This window comes from Rhagoletis pomonella, unplaced genomic scaffold, assembly GCF_013731165.1.
Source record: "Rhagoletis pomonella isolate Grant_MI unplaced genomic scaffold, Rhpom_1.0 Rhpom_scaffold_00006, whole genome shotgun sequence".
NCBI lineage: Eukaryota > Metazoa > Arthropoda > Insecta > Diptera > Tephritidae > Rhagoletis > Rhagoletis pomonella.
In genome coordinates, this window is record NW_023458560.1 from 77,116,824 (window position 1) to 77,140,743 (window position 23,920).

General features: G+C 38.7%; 2 protein-coding genes across 2 annotated transcripts in view; one reads left to right on the forward strand and one right to left on the reverse strand.

Annotated features, from left to right (window-relative positions):
- LOC118741341 (nitric oxide synthase-like) overlaps positions 1–23,038 on the forward strand; it is a 300,680-nt gene extending 277,642 nt beyond the window's left edge. The window contains exons 14-18 of the mRNA XM_036473278.1: positions 16,819–16,993; positions 17,074–18,216; positions 18,355–18,479; positions 19,269–19,335; positions 22,855–23,038. Of these exons, the coding sequence (XP_036329171.1) occupies positions 16,819–16,993; positions 17,074–18,216; positions 18,355–18,479; positions 19,269–19,335; positions 22,855–22,962 (1,618 nt within the window). The 3' untranslated portion in view covers positions 22,963–23,038. The remainder of the gene's footprint in view (positions 1–16,818; positions 16,994–17,073; positions 18,217–18,354; positions 18,480–19,268; positions 19,336–22,854) is intronic.
- LOC118741342 (esterase FE4-like) lies at positions 6,152–14,274 on the reverse strand. Its single transcript, XM_036473279.1, has 4 exons — positions 13,266–14,274; positions 6,684–6,998; positions 6,488–6,614; positions 6,152–6,420 (listed from the first exon to the last, which is right to left on the reverse strand). The coding sequence occupies exons 1-4, from the start codon at positions 14,272–14,274 to the stop codon at positions 6,201–6,203; spliced, it is 1,671 nt and encodes a 556-aa protein (XP_036329172.1). The 3' UTR covers positions 6,152–6,200.
- Positions 23,039–23,920: the final 882 nt, after the last annotated feature.

Genomic DNA, 23,920 nt, shown 5'->3' on the forward strand with positions numbered 1-23,920 from the left:
AAAAAAAAAAAAAACAAAGTAAACTAAAATAAAACAAAATAAAACAAAGTAAAAACCTAAAATAAAAAAAAAAATTATATTTAAATAGAAAGTAAAGAAAATAAAACACATTATAAAATTAATAACAAAAAAGAACAAAATGAAATTAAGACAAAGTGGAATAAAGTATGGTAAAGTGTTGTAGTACAAAAAGAAAAAATAAATGAATAAAACAAAACAAAATAATTTAAATTTATTGGTCCACTTGTATGAATTCGCTTTCTTGTTTAAACCCGCCTGGGAACTATGCATAAAATTTGCCATAATTTTTACACACACAATTTTTATTGAGCTTGAAGCCGTTTCTAATGGTTCATATCCCAGTGACTGCGGTGAAGAAGTCTGATGAGGAGATTTGGTGATCTCCAAAATAGTACCTATGGGTAAATTATTGTTGTTTTCCCACCAAAAAAAAAAAAATTTAAGATCACCGTAAAACTTTTTTTTTTTATTGAAGTAGCCTAATGGTGACAACATTGTTTTCTTTGCAATTAGGGGAACGAAGAGTATCGTGGATTCAGCGGCTAATGAGTACCACCTATTAAAAAAAAAAACGAGGGTCTTTTAAAATAGCCATTCAAGCACAAATGAACTCTGTGAAAGGAAACCAATAAGTATTCATATATAAAAAAAAAAATATATAATATGCATTCGATTTTGACCCCTTTCGATTAAAGATGATTTATGAAACTTTCTTTTTATGCGAAGTCCTATATTTGCACATTACACGTTTTTGTTCTAAAAATGTATTTTTTTTTTAGACTTTGAATGCTTATTATTTATTCTTTGAAACGTAAAAAATTCAAAAAATACGCAAGTATTGTGGCTTATTTTCATTTTCGTAGTGTCAGCTGTTAGTGCTAATAACTTTTTAATATTTTATTATTTTTATAATTTTCTGGAATCATGTACAAGAATTCAATGTACAGTTGGTGTACCACAATAATCAATTCCAATGGCACTTCTTTTTGAAATCTATAATAAACGTTCAAAAATTTGATTCGACTTTTTCCTCATTTTTTCTAAAATAAAATAAAAATAAATAAAAGTATATAACAAAATAAAGAAAAAGGGTGAGAAAATTGTATGTTCGTTTCTTAGAATGTCGCACCCTTGTAAGGCAAAAAAAGCACATTTCCTGTACATCGAAAAATTTGAAATTTTTGTATAGAAAATGACAGGAAAATTTCATGATTTCCGATTAGACCCATTGACTGATGGTGAGTGCCCGCCCAAGGGAGGTTTCACTGTACGCACAATTCAAATTTTTTTAAAAATTGCTGAAATCGATCATCTAAAATCGATCTCACATTGGAAGTTGCTCAGTTGAAATTTATCTTTCGCTTGTTTTTTTGTTTTCTTTCTTGAATTCTCAATGAAATATGGTACGCATATATTGAAAATGACCTTAACACGCGTCATTAAATTCGTATTTTATCTGTATCGTTGAAGCGTTTTGTCAACGTAAACATGATTTTTTTTTTAATTGAATTCATGAATTCGTACGCACGACATAAAGGAAGAATAAGAATCTTATCTGTCGCTCACATATCGGAAATACTCGCACCTATAAATCTATATACATAACATGTGTATATGTACAAGTGGTTCTAATCTAACCACAGTCTACTGTGGTGTAGCTCTGACGTTGCACAGTGTGTTAGGTCCGCATATTTTTATGTGGCAAAGGGCACTGAAGATTGTAGCACTCCGAAGTTTCGTCCATATATTTACAGAAATAGAAAAAATATATTTACATTAACGCATACCACCCACACAAACCTAACCTCAAAAACCCTTAAAAATGTCATTAAAAGCGCAACGATGAATGCACGACTCCGAAATTACGTCCATTCATTTATAATAATAATATGTATAAGTAAATATCCTTAAAATGGCTCTAATCGGTTTATTTTGACGCACACCTCCCACACAAGCCTAACCACGAAAAGCTTAAAAAAGTTTTAGAAATCGCAAGTTCACTACATTCAAGGCTTTTCGCGAAAATCGAATGAAATGCTACCAGCAAACTTCAAAATGCATCTTGTGGTTCAATGTTACTACAACTATAGGGATTAAAGTTTTGTGAGTTAAAAACTCCAAAGGAGAAAAGATACAAAGTACAAATTTTTCATATAAAGAAAGTAGTTCAAAGTTTTTCTCTTTTTTTTACTTGTAAAATAAACATTTCTAAAATACAAGTATTTTTTGATTATTTTGAGGTTGTTTTCTTTTTTAGTGGCTTCGTTTGCTTTTTTTTTGGCGATTTCTAGTGCCTTTTTCTGCCTATTTCGTTATTTTATTTTGCCTTTTTTTTATAGGGTTTTAGGTCCTAAAAATACACTCCCTGCTCCTAATAAATATAAAAACCGACAAAATCTAACCATCATTAATATATATTTTTTTTTTCCTCCGAAATCCCACTGTGCGTCGTCCAAATAGTTATCTATGTACATTCGAATACGTGACGTAATTTGACTACTGTAGCCCGTGGTCAATGCATGCCATATTTAATCAAGATTTGCAGCGTGAACCAGAATATATATACGATATGTTTGCTTAAGCAAATATGCCAAGGTTAAAATGAACAAAAGTTTGCTTTCGACTCGAATATGGATGCTCTCAACAATGAAAGTGGGGTGGGCTATAATCTTTGGACACGCCAGAAGAAAGATGCGATCGCAAAATAAAATACCATTGACACTTTCTTCTTTTGCGATTGCTGCCACTCTATTGGATGGCGTTGGAACAGCACACTCTGCAATTGAGCTACCTTAGAGTAGGCGGGGAAAATGGAAAATCTGCCAAAGCTATGTCGATTCAAATGGCAAACATTTTAAAACAATTTGCGGTAATCCTTTGGGATGAGTGTCCAATGACCTATAAGAAAGCATAAGAAGCTTTGTATAGAACAAAGAAACATTCACGAGAGATTTTGCAAAAAAAGCATAGCAAGATAAATGCGACCCTGTGCTAGTTGTTTTGTTGTTGGAATTGCTACATATTTCTCTCATTTCGCTAGCTTCATTTTTTTTGCTGTATCTTGTTTCGCTGCTTGCTAAATATGCATGCCACCATTTTGCAATGGGGTGCTCTCATGAACGAAAGATGCGGTCGTCTAACCTAACTGCCGGAGCATTCCGTAGTTGTTACGGAAAGATCTTAGCATTCGACGTGCTACAATATACCACCGACTACGAATCTTCACATTGCATACAACAGACAACTACACTAAGCAAAAGATCAACAAATTGACAATGCCTTGGTTGATGTTTTCAACAATTATTTGGTAATATTAACCAAACTTTTGGTTGTCGATTAATTTCGTTTATGCTCTGCACTTCACAGGCGCTTTTTCATAATTCGGAGATACAAAACAAAAATTTTCATAATCATATTAACACGTTGCCTCTGACGGGATCAGCAAATAACAGCAAGCATCTCTACACACTCAGCTACAGCCGCTTTATTAATTGGTCTTTACATGTTCAACTTGAATCAATTTTCTTCGTCGTTTAATTTCGTTCTGCACTTCACGGATGCTTTTTCGTGATAAAAAATAAAAATGATTGATCGCGCTGACGGCATTCATACTGCTGGAAGCCAACAAATAACAGCAAGCACCTCTGCACGTTCAGCCACTGCCTTAGATATGAAGTTGTTCTCAAATGTTCAGCTTGAATCACCATATAAAACCATAAGTTGACTGAAAAAACCATTGTGCTTTTGGCTCAGTGTACGGTAAGCATAGCCGGCAATTAAAAGGTACGGCCATGCCATGATTCAATAATAAAAGTTTCTGTAACTTGTGATAGAATAGTGGGGAGAAAGAGGAATAATTAGATCGCCTTTTGTAGTAGACGTAGTAGCAAGTACAAAATTAGCAGTGAAATTCTGACGAATTTCCAAAAACAACGGTCGTTTGTATAAAACTAAGCAAATGCTTTTTCTTAAAATTTCAGACTAGGCATGGGTAACCCTGCGCTGCGCGGCGCTATATCGTTACCACCGCAGTTGCCGCGCCAACGCCAATAAATAAGAAGCGCTAACGCCATTAGGACCAAGAAACCGATGAGACACACACACAATTCGCCTTAATCCTTTGAAAAATTACATGCCTGTACTTTGTTTTTGCTTTTGAGAAGTGAGAGCGCCAGAAACTTATGTATCTTGGCAAATCTAAAGCTTTTACTCAAGAATGATGAAAATATCATGGCATTTACTACAATGTTAGCTATTAATTTCGGCTGGCGGTGCAAGCGTTGTTTAGCGCCCAAAAACTAATGAAATAATAGACATGACACCACTGTGTTGGGTATGACACTGTATGACGATGAGTATAGTGGTGACACTCAGATGGCGCCGTTTTCAAATCACTAGACTGCGCTATTACGCTGAGTTAGTGCGCTGGCACCATAGACGGCGCCGGAGTTACTGAGCTAGCGCCATAAAAATTGCGCTATTATACATGTCTATTTCAGACCTTTAAGTCGATTTTTTCAAATAAATTTAAGTGCAAGCTATGATGTTTAAAAAGAAAAGCAATTAATTCGTTTTTATACATTCTGCCCAATGTTTTTCTTACTGGAAATGCAGAACGTCTTAATAAGGTTTGGCAACACCACACACAACAGAAAGGTAAGCAGAGGCACCCCTCAAGAAGGGTTCCTTCCTTACCCTCTTCTCTGAAAATTGGAAGTAAACTCCTTTTTGATAGCCCAAGAAAGAGGGGGTTGCCACATCACTGCTCATGCTGAAGGCATGGCAATTGCTATGAAAGGTAAATATCCTAAAACGCTGAAAAACATTTTTCGCTCTAATATAGCCACGCTTAGAAGCTGAACTGAGAGTAGGAAACGAGGAAACACAGGCTCCACACAATCTGCCCGCTAATTTTTAAGACTGTTGAGATTCCTTTGATGGAGAACTCATATAGAGGAAAAAGTTAGGAAGGCCAACAATGCATAACATGCAAACAAGCGGTCGGAAACAAATGGGGGCTAACACCTCGCATTACAAATTGTCTTTACACCTCTGTAGTCAGATCAACACTATTATTGTGGCCATCAACGCAAAAGGCAAGCCACCCAAAACTACTGAGTAAGGTCCAAAGAACAGCGTTTCATTTCAGGTATTTTAAGTACCACCCCAAATACGTGGGCGATCGAAAGATCGGCGGTTCGGCCACGCCTCTATACTTCACACTCTTGGTAGTTATAACCAAGCAATCGACTAAGACGAGCATACCGTCCAGAAGAGAATGGCAAACCTCAAGATCATGAAGCAGGGGGGAATACAATTTTTACACGGATGAATCCAAGCTAGACAATTGGCTACAGAGTTTTCTCTAAAGAATTTGGACTGCAATTATTCGTCGGAATTACGGACCACTGATGTCGTAGTGAAGATGAAAATTGTAGGCTCGATGGCTAGCCAATAAAGGTACCAATCTCCCACTGCGCGAAAAGAGGCAAAATTGGGATACCAATGGCAACTTGCAAGTTAGCGATTCGAAATAACATGATTAAAGAGGCAAACAGGTTTTGACGAGAGAAGGGTACTTGTAGAACGGTGGTCACGGCTTGTGTAATTGGTCATTGGCTATTTGGTAGGCACTCTTCGATACTAGGAATATTCTCCCACGAATATTGTAGAGCACTTCTTCTTCGGCGGTTCCCAGATTTGGCCAAGTGAAGAAGGCGTTTTGGGTAAGCACTCTTTAGCTATCGTACGGAACGAACCAATCTTTAAGCTTCGTTTTATAAGAACTAAGAATTAAAGGTGATCATTAGCCACTTGAGGCTGGCACATCGTTTCACTAAAATTGAATGGGCTATGAAACTGTATACTTAAAAAAAAATTTAGCACTTATGAGAAAAAAGTTTTAAATGTTGATGAAAATGTGTTGAATTTTTGAGCATTTTGATTTAGACTGGAAAAGTCGCAACGCGAAAAATTAAAAGCAACTTTTTCGGTTAAAGGGTTCCACAGCGTAGTTTGTAAGGGGCAAACGCAAGTTAATCTAGTATAACTTAAAACTTAGTTCTAATAGCAAACATGAAATTTTTGTCTCAAAACTTACATCATAAAGAAAGAACAAGCTGGTTTTTTATTCAAAGTTTTCACCAAATTTATACGTAAAACGCGTTGCTTAAAATAGTTCAAAATAAAATATTCCATGCAGCTGCAAATGCCAGCAGCACTACAGCAGGAAGCTGTAACCCAGCGCTACTTTCCGCAAGCGGAAACAATTTATCCCACAAAGCATAGCGGTCCACATAGAAGGGATTGCCCATAGATGAATTCGAGTTGATGTACATAACAACGGTATTATTGGCAGTATATGGCGACCAAGTAACGTTCTCTATAACTGGTGGTGAGCTGGGGGGAAAAGGAGTTTTTATTGGAAAATTTCACTTCGTTAAGCTGAGTTCTGAGTTTTACTTACCCATTTGCGGCGAATGAGGCAACCAAATTAGTCATGCGTTCAACCATCAACATATCTGTGGAATTGTCGTTAATTTCTAGGTATCTGCGTTTCAAAATATAATTAAGATCATCCCCATGGCAGGCGCCTGTGTTTTTGAAATATATGTAGTTAAAAAATTGTAGTTAAATATTTCTTCCTACTTTCTGTACTCTACCTTGTGACATTCCAGCACTATCCGGAAACCAAGACTTTTCACCAACGTAGTCAAAACGGTAATAATAGACATTCGTGTGATCTTTTGCCAACTGTACCAATCTATACACGCCATGTCCGATAAGAGCATCCGATAGGATTTGACCGATACCGAGGAGATTATATTGGTTTATGCTGGATTCATTGTAATAAAACTGACGTATGCTCTTCGCTCGCTCATCATCGTTGCCGGTGCTATTGAATTCAAAGAACTCCTTTGCATAAAGACCAAAGTTCATGTCGATGTCAGCAATCAGATCGGTGTTGTTTTGTATAACTGCAAAAAAGAACACAATTTGTGATGACTAGTTACTCCCAATTGTACTGAATATTCAAGATGTTCCTAGAAAAGTCGCACATACTGATTTTCGGGTCATAAAATGAGGAACAGGTATAAAGCATTTCTTATTTAAGGTGCAGGATTTTGGTAGTGCTTGTTTGATGCGAGTGTGATACTGTTTGATAAAACCAAGGATGCAAGAGGCGTAAGCCTTGTTCAAGGCAAAGCGACCTTCGCCACGAAGGTAAGTTCTCTTTCCTGCTGAAAGCTACGTATGGGATAGGACCCTATCAAAAGCTCCTCTCATCTATGAGTTGTCTGGGAGCTTGACCAATTTTTAATGAGACTGTTGAGACTGGGAGTGCAATGGGGTATAGTCATTGCGCTGGGTATGCAGTTACAGTTGCATGGCTATACTCAATCCCGACTCTTGCGTCCTCGTTCGCGCACTCTGGGCAACGTGAGCAACCCATGTGCGAGATGCGGTAACCAATCCGAGTGGAGCCTTGGGTCACGGCAGAAAGAGAGGGAGCTTCGGTGGGGCCACTCTGACTTATTCGGTTTAAGGGCTCACTGAAGTCTGCAGCGTCTGTTCACCAGTAGGTGCGGCTGCAAGCGGGTGTCTGCTTGGAGCAAGCGGCTCGCTATATAAACGTGTATTTGGTTGCGAAACCACCCCCGTCCCAGCAATGGGTTGTGCGCTGGGCTTGGGACCCGCCACGTAAAAACCACTTCCAGTGAAGAAGCAAGGCAAAGCCTCGGATGAGACCCCCCCTTATGATGACGACCACGGCAAATGTTTAAAGGACTACGATTTGAGGGCATGCACCTGGAATGTCCGGACCCTTAATGGGGAAGGTGCCTCTGCCCGGCTGGTTGATGTCCTCGTAAGGACAAAAGCTGACATCACCGCCATCCAAGAAATGCGTTGGACGGGGCAAGGCAAAGAATGTCTGGGGCCTTGCGACGTCTACTACAGCTGCCATGTAAAGGAGCGCAAATTCGGAGTTGGATTTGTGGTGGGAGAGAGACTCCGTCGCCGAGTACTGGCGTTCACCCCGGTGGACGAACGTCTAGCCACAATCCGCATCAAAGCTAGATTTTTCAACATCTCGCTCATCTGCGCCCATGCCCCGACGGAAGAGAAGGATGAGGCATCCAAGGATCTCTTCTATGAGCGCTTGGAGCGCACGTACGAGCGCTGCCCCCGTCATGATATCAAAATCGTGCTTGGCGACTTCAATGCCAGGGTGGGCAAAGAAGGGATCTTTGGAACCACCGTCGGAAAATTTAGCCTCCACGACGAAACGTCCGACAACGGATTGAGGCTGATCGACTTCGCCGGGGCCCGAAACATGGTAGTATGCAGTACTAGGTTCAAGCATAAAAAGATCCATCAAGCTACCTGGCTGTCTCCGGATCGAAAAACGAGAAACCAAATCGATCATGTTGTGATAGACGGAAGGCACGCTTCCAGTGTTTTAGACGTACGCACACTCCGAGGCCCAAACATCGACTCGGACCACTATCTTGTTGCAGCCAAGATACGCACCCGCCTCTGTGCAGCAAAAAATGTGCGCCCAAATATGCAAGGAAAGCTTAACGTCGAAAAGCTGCAATCACAACAGACAGCCAGCGCTTTCGCTACTCGACTCTCACACCTGCTCTCAGAGAGCACTCTTCAACAAACCGACATATGCGAGCAGTGGAACCACATTTCCCGCTCATTAAGTACCGCCGCCGAAGAAGTAGTCGGATTTCAGCGAGCCCGAAAGAACAACTGGTACGATGAGGAGTGTCAGGAAGCTGCAGAGAAAAAAGATGCCGCCTACAGGGCCACGCTGCGATCGGGCGCAACGCGCGCTATGTGGGACCGCTATAGGGATCTGAAGAGGGAAGCGAGACGTATTTGCCGCAACAAGAAGAGAGAAGCAGAAATACGTGAGTGCGAAGAGCTTGAAATGCTGGCCGACAGGAGGAATGCCCGAAAATTTTACCAGAGAGTTAGGCGACTTACGGAAGGTTTAAAGACCGGGGCGCACTCCTGTAAGAACAATAATGGCGACCTAGTAACTGATGTCCAGAGCGTACTTAAATTATGGAGGGAACACTTTTCCGCCCTGCTAAATGGCAGCAGCACAGAAAGTTGTGGAGAAGAAGAACCCGAGCCCGCAGTCGATGATGACGGAGTCGACGTTCCACCGCCTGACTATGACGAGGTACGTATAGCAATAACGCGGCTGAATAACAACAAAGCCGCTGGAGCTGACAGCCTGCCAGCTGAGCTATTCAAGTACGGCGGCGAGGAGTTGATAAGGTGCATGCATCAACTCTTGTGCAGAATATGGTCAGATGAACGCATGCCCGACGACTGGAATTTAAGTGTGCTCTGCCCAATCCACAAGAAAGGTGACCCCGCCATTCGCGCCAACTACCGCGGGATCAGCCTTCTAAGCATAGGTTACAAAGTCTTATCGAGCGTATTGTGTGAAAGACTGAAGCCCACCGTCAATAAACTGATTGGGCCTTATCAGTGTGGCTTTAGACCTGGCAAATCCACCATAGACCAGGTATTCACAATACGCCAAATCTTGGAAAAGACCCGCGAGAAAAGGATCGACACTCACCACCTATTTGTCGACTTTAAAGCCGCTTTTGACAGCACTAAAAGGAGTTGCCTATACGCCGCTATGTCTGAATTTGGCATCCCCTCAAAACTCATACGGCTGTGTAAAATGACGTTGAGCAATACCACCAGCTCCGTCAGAATTGGAAAAGACCTCTCCGAGCCGTTCGCCACAAAACGGGGTTTCAGACAGGGCGACTCCCTTTCATGTGACTTCTTTAATCTGATGTTGGAGAAGGTAATAAGAGCTGCAGAACTGAACCGCTCAGGAACAATTTACTACAAGAGCGTGCAATTGCTGGCTTATGCCGATGACATCGACATCATCGGTAACAAAAACCGCGAAGTCTGTTCTGCCTTTTCCAAGTTGGATAGGGAAGCAAAGCGCATGGGTCTGGTGGTAAACAAGGACAAGACGAAGTATCTCCTGTCATCAAACAAACAGTCAGCACATTCGCGCCTTGGCACCCACGTCACTGTTGACAGTTACAATTTCGAGAAAGTAGAGAATTTCGTTTACTTGGGAACCAGCATTAACACCGATAATAATGTCAGCATTGAAATCCAACGTAGAATCACTCTTGCCAACAAGTGCTACTTTGGACTGAGTAGGCAATTCAGGAGTAAAGTCCTCTCTCGACGTACGAAAACCACGCTCTATAAGTCACTCATCATGCCCGTGCTGGTATATGGCGCAGAAGCATGGACAATGACAACATCCGATGAGGCGGCTCTTGGGGTGTTTGAGAGAAAGATTTTGCGGAAGATTTACGGTCCTTTACGCGTTGGCGACGGCGAGTACCGCAGACGATGGAACGATGAGCTGTATGAGTTTTACAACGATATGGACATAGTGCAGCGAATTAAAATACAGCGGCTCCGCTGGCTTGGTCATGTCGTTCGAATGGACACCGACGCTCCAGCTCTGAAAGTATTCAACTCGGAACCCGCTGGTGGTAGCAGAGGAAGAGGGAGGCCCCCACTGCGATGGAAAGATCAGGTGGAGAAGGACTTGGCTTCACTTGGCGTTTCCAATTGGCGTCAGTTGGCACAGAGGAGAAACGACTGGCGTGCTTTGCTGAACTCGGCCAAAATCGCTTAGGCGGTTACAGCGCCAAAAAAGAAGAAGAAGAAGTTAAAGAAGGAGTATGCAGAAATCATTTAATCAGTTTTGGTAAACTGCTGGTGGTTACCCGATTATTTTATCAACTGTGAACGTCCTTTTTCGCTTACTTTGCTGAGTCTGATAAATTGTGTTTATAATAAACAGCTGATTGGGGCTTTTTTCCTATCAATCAATCATATCGGTCATTTACTTCAAAGAAATGGTAAAATAATTATCACTTATCTTTTAAAATTTTCTACTTAGTTTGTACTTGTAACTTAGGTTTACGTGTGCTTAGCGTCCACAAACAAAAATGAAATCATCACTTAAACAATTTATCGATTTGCACGAGACTCTCGAGGATTATTGCTTAAACAAACAAGTAATTTTTTAGCAAAAAGCAAAACCGACACCAATTCTCGTGTAAAACTTTAAGATTACCGTTAATTTCTTCATAGTCCAATAATCGGATCTAAACCAAATTAGAATGGAACCACCTCGGAGGTACTAGAGGTTTACGCCGCCGAGCCACGCCGCTGCCGCCGCCGTGTTTTTGTCATTCTTCGCGCACCACCGCCGAATTACGAAAATATCGGCGCGGCGGCGGCGGTGTTCGGTGTTCTGCGTCTAAGGAATTTTGTATAAAATTTTCATGATGTATGCACATTCATGTACAAAAAATCTTTGCGTATTTTCATTTGACCCCTCACTATTTCTTATTTCCTCGTCGATTTTCTTCATTAGTAATTTGATTTTTTTTTTTTTTGTAACAGAACATGCAAAAATTTGGCACAGAACCTGTTATTTTTTAAATATTCCTTCTGTTAAAGTTTGATTTTTTTTTCATTTTTTCATTAAAAATTAAAAATGGCTGGAATGAGTAATTAATTTTTCAGAAACTATTAACCCTGTAGGAAGTCATGGAAATAACCTTTAATTTGTTATTGTATTGTATTTTAAGAAATATGTACCTATTTTTTATTTTTTGTTCTAACTAATAAAACATTTGAATACTTTTAGCGTTTTTTTAGCCCCAGCCATTTTTTATTTAGCTGTTTTAAGCTCTTTTTTGTCCATTTAGTTGGATCGCTGAAAAACTTCTGGCAACACTGATAACAACATATGTATAACTGATAATCATTACTTACTAGACGACACGTTTGCTGAGGTTCCACGGTGTGGATACAAGCAATTGTTTAATATGTACCGTTACTAAGTAGAAATCTCCCTTCTATGTTGCCGGAAAAGAGCAGCGGAAGTATTTTTGCAAAGAACTTCTTTCTGCGTAGGCAGCCTTCGGCCGCGCTTAAGGATTATAACCCTTACGAAAATTGGATCTCTGTCACTATATAAGGAGTGACATAATTCAGAATTTCAAAATTCATAAGTGATGGTCAAATCCCAGGAATGTTTTTTGCTCCATCGCATCGCAATGTTTCCTACACAGGGTTAAAGTTCCCCCCTTTTTGGTGAAAATTAGTAGTATTTTTCATTACGTTCGGTCATCCTTAGGAAAATTTGGCGCTTTATATTTTTTAAACAGTGGTGGGATTTGATGGGTAAGGGTACGTTCACAAAGAAAGCGGAGCCGAGCCGAGCGAAGTCTTTTCGAGCTGAGTGAAGCTTTCAAATTTCTGTAGCTATATGAAAGTGTTCATACAGCAAGCATTTTCGTTAGCGTTTTGGAGCTGAAAGCAAAGCAGTTATTGATTTTGAATTTTCTATTTAATTTTTATGTTTCAAGACGCTGCTGCAAACAAGATATCAAAATATTCAAATCAAAAGGAATTTTACGAGTCTTTTGAATAAAATTGAGCAAATATTTTTGCCGCCTTTCATTGACGGTAAGTTATGTGGTATCTTTGCAGCAGAGTCCGTGAGAAAAGCTGCGCTTCGCTTCATTCAGTGTGACCATCAGCAGCTTCGCTTTGTTCCGCCTTGCTTCGCGCGGCGCCAATCGGCTTTTTATGTGAACGCACCCTAAAACTGTTGGAAAAAAGTAGACTGCCCTTGTTTTCGATCTTCAACCCGTAAAAATCGAAAGAAATCCGTAATTAAATATAACGGTAGATAACATTATTACAAAAAGATATTAACAGCGACATAAATTACTCCAATAACTCAACTTTAAACTTTTTTATTGCTTTAAAATGGAAATAGAAAAACTCGAAAATATGTATGTATGTGTGTACCTCAGACCTTTTCTGTTCGCCCATCCATCAAGAATGAATTAAATTTTATTATAATCTGAATTGGCATGGCGAATGCCTAACGCAGACTAGATGACCTGCTAAGATTAATAGCCTCACGGCTCTTTGGAATCTGCATTGTGGGAAGTAAAAAAAATACTCCGACGAATATATAAAATCCTAATTTTTTTGAAGTTGGTTAAAAACAGAAAAAATAATTATTAATTTTTTAATAGCTATGTTTTAATATTTCTAATAAAATTTGCATTAAAAAAATCTCAGCCGTGAGATTTCTCGGCTAAATAATAAAATCGAGAACGTCATTCATGGAAGTGTGCACTTACACTGTGAGTCGAAATCGAGTTCATCTTGGGTGACGCCAGTGATGATTGGCACACGATTAATCCGGTTTCCACCTATTGCCTCGCTAGGATCCTCCAATACAAAATTGCCGTCAATTTCATAATTCCAATTTGAACCTAGAATTCCATAGGTATCCCATCTCACCGACGCGTTAGTTATCTCTTCCCAACTGATCTGCCTTAAGCAATTTACTAAATATTTAGCCTCGTACATGGGACAGCCGAGATCATATGCGAGCCTTCGGCTCCAATATTTATTGTCTAAAAGGTATTGATGTGTCGTACTACCGCTCAGTGCTATGGCACCGTGAAAGAGACCCGCTGACAATGGCGATACCAAATGCAAAGTTACTGCAAAACTCCCAGCACTCTGTCCGAGGAGTGTGACCCTATTGGGGTCTCCACCAAAGTTATAAATATGTTCTTTCACCCACTTGAGGGCCAACACTTGATCCAAATGACCGTAATTCCCGGGCGCTTCTTCGGTGCCTGTACTTAGGAAACCGAAAGCGCCGACACGAAAGAAAATACCCACTAGCACTACATTCTCATCGAGCAAATACTGCGGTCCAGCGTCGATTTCACTATTTGCGCTACCAGCTTTATTGGAACCACCGTGTATGTAAACAACCACTGGATTTGATGCCGTCTCATTTGTGGTATAAACGTTCAGCGACAAACAGTCTTCGTCCATTAAAGCGCCTGTAAGCTCCTGTGGGCACATCGGACCATCCGCTAAGGCATTTAACGTATCGTTCCATGCTTGGACTGGCTCGGGTGCCGCAAATCGCCGTGATCCGGTCGGTGCTTCGGCATAATATATACCGCGGTAGGCATAGATATCACGTCCTTTACGCGAAGTCAGTACACTGCCGCGAATCCTGCCAAGTGAAGTTTCTATGAGAGGTGCTTCCTGCGCTAAGACTGCTTGTTGGTGAGCAAGTTGCACAAAAAATAGGAAAACTTTGCAAACTAATAGTGTACTTAACATTTTAATGGTCGAGCACTGACTAACGATTTGACTAAAAGTAGTTCGGCCTAAATGGCTTAAATTTTACAGAGAAGTGTCTTCGTAACCATTGAGAGATTGTGGGGCATGTGCTGTGCATAATTTAAAAAAAAAAAATTATCAACATTCGATTTATTTGAGATACCTATTCGATTAGCTGTGTACGTGTATAAGTGTAGATAGTACATGAAAACACAGTAAAATAAAATAGGTAAAAAAATAAATAAAAAATAGAATGGAAATTATACAAAAAAATAAGCTAAGAAAATATGTATATGAAAAAATTATTATAACTAAGGGCCGCTTTCTCAAGTACATTTTAAAATTTATCTGCCCTTTAAGCATAAAGTTTGTTCTGAAAAAATGTGTTTGAAGAGCAGATAAATTTCAAAAAAGGAAAACGGCACGAAAACAAAATAATTTAAATTAAATAAAATAAAGCAAAGAAAAAGTTTTCGTTATTTAAAATAATGTTTTCTTTGCGCACAAAATAGTGTTACATACTCGTTTCAACAGTTGGCTTCCTAAAAAAGTAATTACTTCATCTACCTAATATTTCAGGTAAATCTTATTAAAAAGCTGGAAATTGTTACAAAAGCAGTTTTTTTTTTAAATATTGCCCAAAATTTTAAATTGGATTTAAAGGGTTTTTATTTAAAAAAAAAAAATATACTATACTTTGTAATAAATAATGGGCCGCACACCGTTAACCGATCTCTATAATTATTTATTATAATTATTATTATTTTTTAAAGGAAAGGTGTCACCTCACGGGTGGTCCCATTCTAATTTTAGATCATGAAGAGATTAACGATAAGCTAAAATTTCTTTATGAGAACTGAAGCCGGTTTGGTTTTTTGCTTAGAAATTACTTGTTTTGTAAAATTCTTAAACCCTCCATCGTATTTCTTGTTTTTAACCGAGTTCCAAAAAAGGAGGAGGTTATCAGTTCGCCGGAATATTTATTTTTTTGTTTATGGTTTTCGATTTCGATTCTTTTTGCATCGGAAAGGTAGAGTCTCTCAGAGACTAATCTGGTTTAGATCCGATCCTTGGATCATGAAATATATATATATATATATATTTTTTTTAAGTCGGTTTTTTTTTGCTAAAAATTACTTGTTTTTTACTTTTTTCCCTATCCACTATTCTCGCATTATTAGTTTTTCTTTACTATCTAAACGCTTTGTTGGCGTCGACATGAGTTTCTTTGAATACAGCAGCGAATGTGTTTGACATAAAAGAACAGAACAAGAAGAACCTTATGTGAATGGTCAAATAATAGAAATGGATCTAATCTAATAACAGCTACACACATTATATATATAGATACCTACAAATATATTTTTTGACAGCCGCGGAGCAGCTTTTCGGATCGCTATCGCAAGCTGCCGACGCACAGTGGTCAAAAACTGGAATTTACTGTTCAAAATAGTCGACAGCCTTCGTTTTTCAATCGATTTGATAAAATTAATTAAATGAAACAACAAGATACCTTTAGGCATTTTTTCATATTTCCCCAACAGCGGGGGCTAAAATAAATGAAAAAAAAAACTTTTTCTGTCTTCATTTGATTCTGGATTTATGATAATTTATCTCACTTCTATTTAATTTATTGACAGATTTTACAAGCGAAATGACTTGGTTTCAGCATTAATTTGCTTATAAATTGCCAATGAGCCGTAAATTGCGATAATGTGAACATGCTTTTATGTAGAAAATTATTCTCAAACGAGTTAGCTACAAATATCGTATCGGATCGCTATCGCAACGTTGCGACATTCATAATACATGTAGCACAGTGGTCCAAAACTGGAAAATCCTGTGCAAATAGTGTCAATAAATTAAATAGAAATAAGATCGTTTATCATAAATCAAGAACCAAATCAAAAAAAATCAATATGAAGAAAACAAAAGATTTTTCTTTTATTTTAGCCCCCGCTGTTGAGGAAATTTGAAAAAAATGCCTAAATACATGCAATCATTTGTTTTTTGAAATCAAGTACAAACCACACTCACACGTTCATACACGTGCTATAGCAATTATGAAAGAAAATGTGAACGTACTTGGTTTTTGTAAAGTAATTTGATCGAAACAATGTTATTTATGCTGTAGTGTGAATATAGTTTAAGAGTACCTGTTAAAATAGTGTGACAGCTGAGGCCCGAGCCCGTCGATTTGAAAGTGCGTATTTCCAACTAAAAATTTGTCATCAATTGTAACATGCTAGAGATATTATCACTCGAAAATACGACCGCTTCAGTGTATATTGATCAGTTAGTATTACGATTAGAAGAGTGGTTCCCAATAATTTTTTCTGCGGATGGCTCTGACTTATCGTTAGAACAATTTTATAAATTTTTTTTTTAATATATGTATGTAAGTCTTAGATGTTGAAACAATATTTAAGACTTCGTCTTATACATTTTCTCTGCCTTTGCTGTACATAATCGCCATTTGCTCCTATAAATTCTACACACTGCATCCCTTCTGAAATTGTTATACCGATCCCTCCTCACTTTCAGATTCGCTGTGTTTGCTTTGGGCTCCTCTGCCTATCCCAACTTTTGCGCCTTTGGCCAATATGTCGACAACATACTCGGCGAGTTAGGCGGTGAGCGTCTGTTGAAGCTGGCTTACGGCGATGAAATGTGCGCACAAGAACAGTCTTTCCGTAAATGGGCACCGGAGGTGTTTAAGGTAGGTTCGTTCGGGCTTTCCTTTAATGCGGCTTATTCCACGGTTAGCAAATAAATTTTAAAATAATCCTCTCCTTGCAGCTGGCTTGTGAAACTTTCTGTCTGGATCCGGAGGAGAGTCTATCGGATGCCTCGCTAGCTTTACAAAATGACTCGCTCACTGTGAATACAGTTCGTTTGGTACCTTCAAAGACGCGTGGCACGCTCGAAGAGTTGTTGTCCAAGTTCCACAACAAGAAAGTCTATTGCTGTCAAATCAAAGAGACACCGTTTAATCTCACGAACATTGGTAATGGCGAGAAGACCACCATACTTTTGAAGATCAACGCACCCGGCTTGGAGTATGAGCCCGGCGACCATGTTGGCATATTTCCAGCTAATCGTGCAGAAATTGTTGATGGCGTCTTAAAGCGGCTTACTGGTGTGGAAGATGTGGACGAAGTACTGCAGCTGCAGCTGCTAAAAGAAAAGCACACCTCAAACGGTATTTTCAAGTTGTGGGAATCACACGACAAAGTGCCACCTGACTCAATGCGCAATTTGCTGTTGCGTTTCTTCGATGTAACCACGCCGCCGACGCGTCAAATGCTCACACTGCTGTCTGGATTTTGTGATGACAATCAGGACAAGGAGCGTTTGCAGCTGCTGGCCAACGATTCATCCGCATACGAGGATTGGCGCCATTGGCGACTGCCACATTTGCTCGAAGTGTTGGAGGAGTTTCCCTCTTGTAAGCCACCCGCCACACTGGTGCTGGTCAACTTAATGCCGCTGCAAGCGCGTTTCTATTCGATTTCGTCGTCGCCGCGCAAAGTCAACAACGAGATACATCTGACAGTGGCCATTGTACGCTATCGCTGCGAGGATGGCAATGGTGATGAGCGTTATGGCGTCTGCTCCAATTACCTGGCCAATCTGCACGAGTCCGACGAGCTGCATATGTTTGTGCGCAGCGCGCCGAGTTTCCATCTAGCCGCCGAGCATACACGTCCGATTGTGCTGATTGGTCCAGGTACGGGCATTGCGCCCTTCCGTTCCTTCTGGCAGGAGTTCGAAATGTTACGTGAAATGAACGCCGATATGGCGCTGCCCAAAGTTTGGCTCTTTTTCGGCTGTCGCAATCGCGATGTGGATCTGTATGCAGAGGAGAAGGCGCAACTGGTGCGTGATAAAATATTAGATCGCGCCTTCTTGGCACTCTCACGGGAGCCCAACATACCGAAGGTCAGCCTTAGCAACCAAAAATATTGGATACTTATTTTTGAATTACTTAATTTAGCGCGGTTCCACTTTTTCCTGCTGACCGCTGCTGTTGATGGCTAAGCGGAATTAATTTTATTTCATTTCCCTCTCGATTTTCAGACTTACGTCCAGGACTTGATTGAAAAGGAATTCGATTCACTGTATAAGCTGATTGTTGAGGAGCAAGGTCACATTTATGTTTGCGGTGACGTCACTATGGCCGAGCATGTTTACCAAACGATTAGGTAAGTACGATAAACAAAAAAAATGTATGTATGCGCCAAGTGAGCGTGCTTACCAGAATATGAATTATTTTTGTATGAAAGCTTTCATTGGCTGGCAAGCTTCCCGTGTCCTTTGGAAGCTCAGTCGGATCCAAGTAGCAAGTCGTGGAACCTAATTTCGATGCGGATTTCTTAGAAGATGTTCATGATTTGATGATGACTTCTAAATATTTTAACATGCCAAAGTGTTAAATAAAATATTTATTCGTGAAATATTTTAATGGTGATTCGATTTTGTATGTATAGTGTACAATACCAAATATTTATGTGGATATGGATTCCGTTAAAGCACCTAGTACGTGCATATGTATGTATTTCCAACTGTTCAACATGAAAGCACTTGCAAGGTTAAATCTGCAAAATCAAAAAGTCCGCATCGTGTACGAGTGCCTTCGCAAAACATATCACTTTGTTACAAATAAATACTATCAAGTGGCGCTGAAGAACTTACGCCAGAGTTGCCAACCTGTTTGCCGCCTGCCACTCACTGACACTATTGTTCGCCAAATCGCTACTGTTTTCTGTGCGAGTTTCACCTCAGTCGAGGGTAAATAACTCTTTAAATTTTCTCAAGCGAATAACTTTACAGCCATTAAGTGTACATTTACACGTTCTGGGTGTACATACATATGTACATATGTAGTTATGTATGTCGAACTACTGAATTCACACCTTTCACATGTATTTCGCTTTTAACTTCGTAATTCTCAAATAGTTTATTTTTCTTTTATTTTATTTTTTTCTTTGCAGGAAATGCATTGCCGGAAAAGAGCAAAAACCAGAAACGGAAGTTGAGACATTTATGCTAACACTGCGGGTAAGTCAAAAACACAAAAGTACATAAGTACGCATGCAAGCACGTGAATTGCTGAAATGCTTTCAAGAATGCAGTGTATGCGAAGGCGAGGAAAAAATAACACGCGTACATACATCTGTATGTAAGAGGGAATCTGGCAAAAGTGGGTGTTTGCGCGGATGTGACTGAGTGATGTTTAAAATGTGTATATATGTATGTATGTATGTATGTGTGTGTGAGGCATGCAGCGTAGAGTTTACGCCAGTTCTTTGTTTTTTAATGCTACGACGAGTAGTTTCTTTATGTTTTTGGTGAATGGCGATTCCGTTGACTGATGTGCGTTAGTTAACACATACATACATATGTTTAGGATAAAATATATGCAAACACATGTGTTTTTTTTTGTGATTCTAGACGAGTATGTATGTACATTAGGCTGGTCCAAAATATTTTATTTTTCAGCCACTCTCCTAAACTGAGCAATATTAAAAATAAGGAGATCCGATCTTTTATTTATTTTGTAATGGTAATGTAATATTTTTTTAACTAAGCCTCCGGGTTTTGAAGTTTCGCATATATTTGAGTACATATGTATTCTATATGGGGAAAATACATTATTTCATTGAATTGTTATAAAATCGTTAAAAACGGAGATTTTTGATCGCATAAAAATATTTCCCTTCAGAAACCTCCAAACCATAAAATTATGATGAATACTTAAGTTTAAATTTTATAACATAGTTTTTTATAACCGATAAACTATAGGGAAAATTTCAAGTTTTGAAATTACACAAAAATTGCCGAAAAGCATGAACTTAATTTTAGGTCGTAGATCCTATTTTGCCAGATTAGCTCATTTTCACAAGATATTCCCATTGTTATGAACAAATAGTACATTGGCCCTTGCTCAATAGGGTAGTGTTTGGCCGAGCTTCTCCTCCGATTTGCGGCTGCAGGGGCGACCGCTATTAGAAAGCACCTTTTTATTATTTTATTTTTATTTTTTGATGTGGCTTGAACTTAGAGCTTCTGGAATGGTAACGCGCACTGTCCCGGCGACACGTTTAAATATTAACCGATCTCAAACTAAAATATATCCCTCTCCTTATTTCCCTGTTTTTATAATTCTGGAGGTGGCAGCAAGAAAATTACAAAAATTTGTTTTTCTTGTGCATTTGGGAACCGCCCTAATGTATCTACATGTCGGGATAGGGGAACATTAGTAAATTTGTTTTCTTCTGCTATTTTACTATTTTATGCTCGAGCATTCAAGCACTGCTCAACCACAATATGCCAAATGTGAGTAAAGTTTTCACATTTTGTGCAAACATTTGCGATTGTAAAGTTTCCGGCATCTACAAAGGTAAAACAGGAGGAAAATGCCGAAATAGTACTGAAATGAAATGATAATGGAAAATAAAGGTCTCGTAAGTTGACTAGCACTGCAACTACGAGTGCGCTTTGGGGTACATTTGGGAGTACATATTTATTTGTTTCAAGATGGACTAAAATAGGGGGTAAAGTACTTTTGTGTGTTTGACTTGAATGCTGCAAGTGCGACCATTTCAATTCTAGAGGCTATCATGTGAACTGTGTATACATACATATATGCATACATACATGCCATGAGCTACAAATATATACATACATACGTATGTGTTCATATATTAACCCTAGACATAGGACAGTTTTACCCTACGTTATTCGCAATATACGTAAATTTTACGTACTACACTACAATAATTTGCATTTCTAGTGCCCTGGCACCCATAGCTGAGCGCAAACCGAGTTTGTCATAACACCCACTAAAGCAGTAGCGGCTGCTTCGCGGGAGCATAGGTGGCCATTCAAGTCGAAGCTCCCGGCTAAATAACTACTATGAAATGTAATAAAATAAAGTAATAAATAAATAAAAAAAAGTAAAAGGACAAAAAAAAATGGTTTGTTTTTCTTATTGAAATTTTGTGTCCAAAAGTAGTTAGCTACAAGTTAGTTGGCATCCAAATCAGAGGAAACCAGTTTTCACTATTTTGCGGCCATTGCCCTTCAATGGTAGTTAGTTACGGTCAATGGAAATAGTTAATAAATAGTTACCACTAGTCGAATGCTAGTTAGTTAATAGTTAGCTACAAACTAGTCTCAGCTCCTTTTTTAAGCTACTTTTTTAAACTATTACGAGGAACGACTTGGTCTTATTTACCGCTTAGCTTAACTTAATTACTGTGGCCAAACAAGGTGAATTTATACAAGGTGGTAGCAGGAATACAACAACAACAACCACATGTATTTTATATTGCGGGTGTTATGTCAGAACTCAATTCGCCCCAAACTTTACATGTATTGTTATTTTTTTTTGATGGGTGTGCTGTCAAATCAGTAAAAACAAAAACAATGTATGTAAGGTGAAGAAATCAGCTGATCAAACAACACCACCTTGTATAAATTCAGTTTGGTGGCCAAATAACCATTTTGGTAACTGTCATATTAGGGGCTAAGAGTTTTCTTTAGCGCTTTCGTGGGAGTGATGCACAACGCCTCAGTTTTAAATACTTATTTTTTTTTATCACTAGCCACCATTCCAAGGCACCGCTAAGCACTAGCGGTTGCATAACAGCTGTGTAAATCCAATGTGTGGGTTGGGGATGATGGTATAAATAAATGATGGAGGCTTCGGAAGAATTTTACGCAATGTAAACACCTCAGGAATTTCATTCCTCAATGATACCATAGAAGACTTGCGACTACTCTTTAGTTTATCTTTTATGGATTCCAATTTCCTTGTTTTACTATGCGGATTAAGATGTTTTCCCAATTCTAGGGGGGGGTCAGAATTAATGATAAACTAATAATGTATCGGAAGTGAAGATTTCTATTAGCACTAGACGCCCCCAATGCAAATCATTTCGTAGCTCATTGTTTAGATACAAAGTTTCTAAGGTTTCGTAATGCTGATTACTTTGTTATTGGGGGAAAATTGTAAAGCGTGCACCACTGTGATCATAGAAGGATGGTTCCCCAATTTGAGGATTTTAATGGCATTTTCCCTAATATTCTGATTTCCAGCCGATTTTGGTACCACTAACAGCTTGGGCGGTGCTCCTTTTTTATGGCACTAAAAGGTGTTCGCTTTTCAAATCTCCAGGGCAGAAAAAAAAAATCGGTCCGTCGATAATCGGAGAGTCACATACAGATAATATCTGTCCTTGATTAGTATGAACTGAATCACTGTAAAAAACTTAAATTTTTCCATCCAGCGACATAAAGGTAGTGGTTTGCGTTTTCGTTTTATCCTCGATAAATAGTGCCAAATTTTACTTATTTCTGAAGCAGAATTTTTGCTTAACTAGTTTTAGCTTTTTTTTTTAAGAGTTTCGTATGCTTACTCTTCTTCTTCTTCTTATTTGGCGCTTACTGGTGGCTTACTAAGCTATACAAATATTTCCGCATATGTATATCGAGAGCAGAAAACTATCAAACTAGCTAATAAAACTAACCACAAAAAATTTTTGATCTTTTCTTCTGTCTAACTGCTTTCTAAAGGACGCAAATCGTTATCACGAGGATATTTTCGGCATCACGCTACGAACAGCTGAAATACATACAAAATCGCGGGCAACGGCGCGTATACGTATGGCATCACAGCCGTAAAGGAAGCATACATACATACGTATGTATACCCTGGCGTGGAAAACATTGTAAAATCACACCTGAGAAGATTATAAAGCTTAAAATTCAAAATTTACTCAAATTTCTGAACTTAAAATCAAAAATTCAAAGTTTACAATAAAATATAGCACAAAACTTACTGAAAAAAAAAAAATACTTAAATTGGAAATTATCTCGCGTGGATTCTTCGAATTGTACTAAAATATATAAATGTAATTATGTAATTATGATAATTGCACATAATCACTAAACTACTCAATTACAAATTATGCTGTTGTTATACATATATATTTGCAAAACTTGTCCACTTGAGGCAAATACACAAATTATTGTTTTAAATAATGCTACTTAGTTTCGATTTGCATAAGCACATTTACATCTACTTATGTATGTACATAAATATGTAGTTATGTATGCAGCATACAAACATATGTATATTGTTGTTAGGTATTTAAATTAAATTCGATGCTCGAATTACTTCACACGCTATCCGACTATGTGTACCTTATGCAAATACAAATACAAATATACAGACATATACATACACATACACATACGAATACATACTCACCAAGCCACATGTTGCCAAGCTTTGAGTTTGAAAAAGCACTAACACCTAAGAAAAATCGCGTTTTTTTCTCGAAAAAATCACCAAAGTTTTATTCAATACTCATTAATGGACATTATACGCATAAAAATTATTTTGTAGGGATGCCAATTTAAATTAATAAAAATCAGTGTTTCTTGCTCGACGGTCGATTTTTTTCTGTTCTCTATACATTCAATTATTTTCGTCCAAGCGACGATAACATTCTTGTTATTATTTTCTAATTTGCAACTGTGTCTGGCGTTGCCGCTTCGCTTAGATTCAAGAGAAATTTTGAAATTTTTCCCTGACTTTATATGATAAATTTTTCTTCGTTTTGCATAATTTTTTCTA